General features: G+C 30.8%; 2 protein-coding genes across 2 annotated transcripts; both read right to left on the reverse strand.

Annotated features, from left to right (window-relative positions):
- Positions 1-265: 265 nt before the first annotated feature.
- LOC134723223 (uncharacterized) lies at positions 266-3131 on the reverse strand. The gene is made up of 2 exons (XM_063586849.1): positions 3046-3131; positions 266-1036 (listed from the first exon to the last, which is right to left on the reverse strand). The coding sequence occupies exons 1-2, from the start codon at positions 3110-3112 to the stop codon at positions 636-638; spliced, it is 468 nt and encodes a 155-aa protein (XP_063442919.1). The 5' UTR covers positions 3113-3131; the 3' UTR covers positions 266-635.
- Positions 3132-4771: 1640 nt separating this feature from the next.
- LOC134723225 (uncharacterized) lies at positions 4772-6400 on the reverse strand. Its single transcript, XM_063586850.1, has 2 exons — positions 6221-6400; positions 4772-5559 (listed from the first exon to the last, which is right to left on the reverse strand). Exons 1-2 carry the CDS (start codon positions 6291-6293, stop codon positions 5069-5071), a joined length of 564 nt encoding a protein of 187 aa, XP_063442920.1. The 5' UTR covers positions 6294-6400; the 3' UTR covers positions 4772-5068.
- Between the last annotated feature and the right edge of the window lie 1278 nt (positions 6401-7678).

Raw genomic sequence — 7678 nt, forward strand, 5'->3', positions numbered from 1 at the left:
TCATCCAATTCAAAAATACATTTTAAAATACCATTGAGTTGAACTTACAATTCGTCAATCAAGAGAAGATTTCTCATATTACTCTTTTCAATATTAATATTTTGACTCTCACATGCACAAATTGAGGATGGAGGCAAAACAAAAATCGTAAGATGCACATACATAATCATTTTCGGTGGTCATACAAAAACTACCTGCGAATTAAAATGTTGATTATTTTACAATTGTTACGTAACACATACCGGTAATATGCATTCGGAATAAAAAAAAAAGTATACTAGTAGTATAAATGACTACGATGGGAAAGCTATATGTTTTCTTTAAGGGTAAAATAGCGAACACTAGTAGAAATGAAAAGTAGTACTCTGGAACATTTATGAATATTTACATGTACATTTATAATTTTCGTTCCATATTTACATAAACTAAACACTTTCCATGAACTAGCAGTTATCACAGAATGCTCCACACATAATCATGCATTATCTTAATCAGACAACCTAATACTAGATATGCAGTTTTAAATGTTAAGTTTATATACAAGCGAAACTAGTATTCGAGATTTAACTGTTTTTCACAAACATTCTATTTTTAAAATATTATTATATTTAGATTTTTGTCAATGTTATTCATCTCTATTTGCGAGTAAGATTTAGACAGTTTTGCACGACACAGTTTGTGTTCTTTTGATCTTTTATATCCCTGCATAGTTGGCACATCATGTCTGTTAAATGAGCAAAAATTACAGGCCAACGGTCTGCAGCTGTTGATTGATTGGACAAGTATGTCTCTATTTTCCCCTCGCCACCAGTATCTTCCTCCTCTTCTTCGTGATCGATTTCTTCTTCATTATCTTTACTTAATTTTGTGATTGATCTTATACAAATTTTCTTTTGACATATTTCCTTTTTATTATTTGGGTTTGAACAATCATTACACAGTATATGTTTTATCTCATCAAACACATCTGGTATGTCATTGGGCTGAATGTTTAGCTCCTCTCTAAGTTCATGTCTGTGTAGTGCTGAGTTTGCTTCTACAAAACACAATAACATAACATTGCAATATACCTATACAAATTACAAATCGAATTCTGAGTAAAAAGTAAAATAAGAAAAATTCCGAACTCGAAAGAAATTTAAATCGGAAAATCCCTGTTCAAATTGCAATAACAAAATCTCAAACAGATCAAAGGAATGGAAAACAACTGTCATGTTCTGACTTGCTACAGGCATTTCTTTTTACAGAAAATGGTGGATTTAACGTTGTTTCATAGCTAGCTAAACCTCACACTTGTATCACACATGCATAAAATTCGATTATATGGACAACAAAGTTTGAACAAAACATACATACTTTATGAATAAAATGTCGAAAAGGAATACATCAATCAACATTGTTTTTTAATCTTAATCACTATAAAAACAAACAAACACGAAAAAATTAAAGACCTGGATACAAAAAATTACCACAGCACAAAAAAAAATAAAAAAATTGACAAGATGCAAATAATTCGACAGTTTCTTTTGACAGGTGACTACATAATATGAATATTATATTTCGGAGAACGTTATTGGTAATATTACCAAAAAAAAAAAACTAGAGTGGTAAATTCAGAACTTTTTATAAATTTTAAAGTTTTTTTCTAGTAGAATGTCTAGAAAACTGTAAATCGACTAGTTTACACGCATTCTATTTTTTGAGTGCTTACTTCTTCACTTGTCGGCGATTTATTTACCCGATCTTCTCATTGACTTGATTTATCTATATGACGAAAGATCGCAAAGTTTCGCATATTCTTGACGATTTAAATTTGCGTTTTTTTCCACTTGCAAATGCAGCGAATATTTTATTTTAGTTGACAATTTTAATTCAATAATCGCATAAAAACATTGCAGTCATCAGTGTCATGATTAAGTTGTAAAAAATAATTTTCTTATATCACAACATGCGTTTATACTCTAAAATGATAGCAACTTTATGAAAATCGAACTCTTGAAACATTGCCTCATTTGGACGCTATGGATGGACGGACGAACCGGTAGCTTTCCTCTTGCAAATGAACATGTATGCTCCTGTATTAGACAAGTTTGATTCATTGACAAATTTCTCGCCATTCATCCATGTCAAAAGGTTTTGTAAAATAATTACGACATCTGAACCATCTTGTAGCAAATACTTGCATTGGGAAAGCATTGACTGGTATTTAAAAATAAATGAAAATATGGCAAACTGAGCGATTTTTGTCAATGCAAGAAGCTTAAAGCCATAACGCAAATACAAAGGACACAATTCAACAATTTAAATGCAGACTGCAGGTATCTTTAAGATGATGTTGATGAATATATAGTAAGGGTGTTTTCTAAATACTTATAATATCTTTTGATTTTCCACAAAAAAGTGGCCTTCTCATACTTTAAAATTTGTTCTCGAAAAAAGATGTGCACGGAATAAATGATACAATTAAGTGACAATTTATTTAAAATCTTATCTAGTGTTACAGTGATATATGTTGTACCTATTCGATTTATAATGGATATTTGTCTCGTTGGCACCAATACCACATATTTTTATTTCTATGGAACGTAATGGTGAATGATTTATCTACTTGCTTATTTATCTAATAAAATTGAGAATGGAAATGGGGAATGTGTCAAAGAGACAACAACCCGACCAAATAAACCTATATCAAAATAGAAACTTGCCGCCTGGATTTGAAATATCCATGTCAACTGGGTGCACTACAACTGAAACCTTAAAAGGTCATTATACGCCAAATAAATTTTGACTGATACAGGGAATGATTGCTTGTGTAAATACTACGCATATCTTGAATGATCCTCAATAGAATAGGAACGAGAACAACATACCGAATAGCACAACATTAAAAATTTGAAGAGCTGAAATGCAAAAGGAGCCTACTGAAAACAATCAACACAGTGTAATTTTTGTTTAATATTAGAAACACATGTAATTAATTTTTTTCCCCAGTCATTAGATAGGTCACTTGTGAATATTCGAACTTAACTTTTATTTAATACATACCTTGTTGCTTTATAACTAAAGGCATGACAAACTGGAAATACGAAATTGACAATAAAATCAAAAGCATCTTTACAACGACTTATTCCCTGTGTTTATCTTCACACTATAATTTTACGTAACTTATTTTATGCGAAGTACTTCATTTACATAGTTTAGTGTCATCTTTGATGCATCACTTATCTATCTTGTATTATTTTGTTTTAGTAAGCATTATCTAGTAATTTGTAAAAAGAATCAATCAAATAATATTGAAACGTAAAAGGTTAATTTTTCCAAAGGAAGATAGACTCCAAGGAAATGTAAAAGTAAAACTTGACAAGTGACAAAATGGAACTTGAAATGTCACATTGCAGGAATACGTTGAATACATTCGAGAACATCACTACCAATCGTGTGATAAACCCGATATTTACAAAGAAACGTTCGTAAAAAACTATTGTTTTTTTTACAATAAATTATCATCTATGCAACCTGTTATTAAAATTTAATTGTGTAGTGCAAATCAGAATATATGATAATGCTATTACAAAAAAAAAAATCATATAAAACAAAGAGTACCTTAAAATCTAATTTATCAATTGCGATCGTAGTTTCCTGTTTTCATTTAACAAACACCAAAGCATGTTTGAATAAGTGATAAACAATTAGCCCGAGAACAATAATATTTAGGCAAAAGTATTAGACGCAAATGTCTTTAGGCTGGACAAATCATTTCAAAATTATATTCATTTTCAGAACTTTATTTGGACTTGTTTTGGATTCAAGCGTCACTGATAAGTCTTTTTGTAGACGAAACGCGCGTCTTGCGTATATAGAAAAAAATAGAAAACAACACGTTTTATAATTTATTGCGTCCGAAGCGCTTTTCTGGATTTACCTTCATCAGGAACGCTAAAAGCCAAACATTTGAAATCCGAAGATGTATAAGTACCGAAAATCGTTGAAGAGCTATATGTCAAAAATACCTAAAATAAATTAATTTAGTCCTAGTATCTATGATGAGTTTATTTACAACCACTGGGTCGATGCAACTGCCGATGGAGATTTAATTCCCTGAGGGTATCACAAGCCCAGTAGTCAGCACTTTTTTGTGCTGACATGCATTTTCATTGATATGGTTATATTTATAAATTTACTGTTTAAAATTTTTTGAATTATTTGAAATACTAAGGCTTTTCTACCTCAGGCATAGATTACCTTAGCTGTATTTGGCAAAACTTTCAGGAATTTTGGTCCTCAATGCTCTTTAACTTCGTTCTTTCTCTGGCCGTTTTAACTTTTTTGGATTCGAGCGTCACTGATGAGTCTTTTTGTAGACGCAACGCGCGTCTGGCGTATATTTTAAATTAAGTCCTGGTATCTATGATGAGTTTATTTACAACCAGTGGCTCGATGCCTCTGCTGGTGGGGATTAATTTCCCCGAGCTGGTATCATAAGCCCAGTAGTCAGCACTTTTTGTGCTGACATGAATTGTCATTGGTATGGTTATATTTATAAATTTACTGTTTACAATTTTTTTAATTATTTGAAATACTAAGGCTTTTCTACCTCAGGCATAGATTACCTTAGTTGTATTTGGCAAAACTTTTAGGAATTTTGGTCCTCAATGCTCTTCAACTTCATACTTGATTTGGCCTTTTTAATTTTTTGGATTCGAGCGTCACTGATGAGGTTTTTTGTAGAAGAAACGCGCGTCTGGCGTATATTTTAAATTTAGTCCTGGTATCTATGATGAGTTTATTTCATATTGCAACATTGACATAGTTGAACTCTCTCTTTATCTCTTTTACTCACTCTCCATTGTTCAGAAAAGTACATTCTTTTTTTCTAGTTTGTACTTTCCATATGATTTTATTATTAGAGTAAGTCTTACATTTCTCACTTCAAACACTACAACATATATAATTTAAAACTTGTATTTGTGTAGGTGAAAGTTGATATTTCTTTGGTTCAATTTATAAGTAATTAATTAAAAAATTTCTCGCTACTTTAAACGTTTACTTGATAGTTTTTAAACCAGAATTAGAATTTTGCGTTCTTGGATATAACACTTGATCTTTTGTAAGGATGTCTAGAAAAAACCTGAAGTTTTGGTTTTGTTTCAATCATTCTTGGTGCCTGCACAAGAGAAAGTTTTCTCTTTAAACAAAATTTCGTGATGCAATTCTTCTTTTTCACTGGGTCCTTTATCTTGCTACACAACGAACATAACATATTAGTTAATTCAGCAATAACGCCCTGGGTTTTGTTCACGGGAAGTCCTTTATTACCGAAAATGTCAAAGTGAATTTTTCTTTTGATGATGGATACGTCAGTTGAATGTCGCATAGCATGGGTTCCGCTTGATAGGCAAAATTTCTTACTGCACTTTTCACGGTCGTTTTTATTGGAAATTTTGCTGCATGCCTCACATGCGATATCTGTCAGAATTGGAATAATAGTGGCAATACTATTACGTTGCCATTCAACAAGATCTTTCTCGAGTTTGATAGGATTTAGTTGTCTGTTTGTTCCTATAAAAGAAAGACAAATATTAAATAAATGTTGAATGTACATATTTTTTTTTGTAATTTTAGCATAGGAAATATCTGATGAAGTATACATTTGTTGTTTGTTTTTTTTTTTTTTTTACTTTTTAGAGGCCGGTTGAAGCCCGCCTCTGGATGCAGGATTTCATCGTTGTGTTGAGGACGCATCGGTGGCCTTTAACTGTTTTATTTTACTTTTTGGCACGAACTATTATAACTATGTTTCATATCGAGTTTTGTGTTCTTCAAGTACGTGTTAGTGTGTTAACTTGAGTGAAGTAAGTTATTGCATTTGACATTTGAACTACATAGTGAAGCAGGAAATAATTACTCTTTTTGATAACATGAGATCACGCATCTTTTTACGCTGGACCTCGGGTTAATTTTAATCTAAACGATTTTTGTTTGGAGATTGATTTAGATTTTTTCCATTTAAAACGTAATGCGGTTTCACAGACCATACATGGTACTTATAACGTTTTTGGAATTGTGGACCCTGATCAACTTTACATTATATTGTCCATCTGTTTGCACTATATTACTGATTTGTCTTATGTAAACGAAAGGATGGTCTCGCGTACAAAAATGTTACACTGGTATCATTGATGCGTTTGTTTTATAAAAATAATTAAAAAAAAGTTCTTACCTGTGATTTTGTGTTTATAGCAACAAACTGATGACCAGGATGCTAATATCAACATACAGGACAGTATTTTCATTATAGTTATTATTTTAAGAGTTTATCCAGGATAAATCCAGCTATATTATTGAAAAGAGATTTTTGTGTAGAGAATTGCGTAGGTAAATGAGCTTAAAGCAATTTGAATTTCAGTGTCAGAAACAGGTGTGCAAATAAGTTAGGAAATATAAACCTAAATATTTCCGTGTTTCATTTATCATCCTAGCAAAGGTTGTCAGGACACGATGTAAACAACGTAAACATACAATGTCACACTGGGTAATCGCGTAATGTTATTTGAGAAGGGTTTAACATTTCGTCATTTGGAAGTACATGTTACCCTTTTTTTTTCGTTCACCTTGTTAACATATTTAAACATGTTAAAATGCAGTGCATATTTAGATTAATATATTGATTGTTGTAAGGCTTAGCTTAATATGTACATTTTATGAGTATACAAGAAGAGAAAAAAATTATACAAAAAAAAGTCATGTTATTAATAAATTTTAAGGTTTGGTTTGAAAAAAGTAGTGGAATTGAGTGAAAACAAAAGCAAAAAAAAAACAATATTGGAAAAAAACACAGAAATATTGTTTCGTAACAACCTACATAAAGCCTTTTGAATAATGATTGCACATACACACTTTTAGATGAAAAGAATATGATTAAAATAATTGACAAGTAGAAGCGATGATGTTCTAGATAAATAATCTCTGATAGTTATAGACCCTGAACTTTAAGAATGTTCTCCAGCATTTAAAATTAGTCCACACATGTTTTGTTTTTAGCAATATTGTGTCTATATTCTATCAAAATAGTAAAAAAAAATCGAGTAACGATTTGTTCCTTTCAATTCTTGTAACAAGAGCATTGCCTATGTCTTTATTGTTAATACTAACATCATTAAATCGCATTAAACTTTGTTATGAACTATATTCAATTTATCAAAATACAGAGTTAGAATTTTTCCCCGCATAAAAGTTAAGCTTTACATAAGGCAAAGTATTGAGATATGAAATCATTCGTTTTTTTTTTCTCTTTTAAAAGTACTAAAATTGAAAAAAATGTGTATATATATATATAAAAGCAAGTCACAAATATATAATGAAATATTATAACCGATGACTATCACATCGGCAGCACTCTCTTAATTCTTATATTTAAATTTGATGTTTTTTTCAGAACACGCCAATCTGTAGATGAAACAACGATTGTTCGGCTTTGATTTTTTTTAAAAGTGTGTTTTGCTTAAATTTAGGGTGGCCAATCTTTCTGTTGAACGTGGTTTTCAATAAGTGTAAGGTATACCATATCCCACAGAAATATCACATATTTTTAAATAATCCAATGACTATAAAATCGAGGATTAAACCTTAATTTGAGATATTTTTTTACACAAATATATCATGACGAACATGTTTACTA

Source organism: Mytilus trossulus, chromosome 6 (genome assembly GCF_036588685.1).
Source record: "Mytilus trossulus isolate FHL-02 chromosome 6, PNRI_Mtr1.1.1.hap1, whole genome shotgun sequence".
In the NCBI taxonomy this organism is placed as follows: Eukaryota; Metazoa; Mollusca; class Bivalvia; order Mytilida; family Mytilidae; genus Mytilus; species Mytilus trossulus.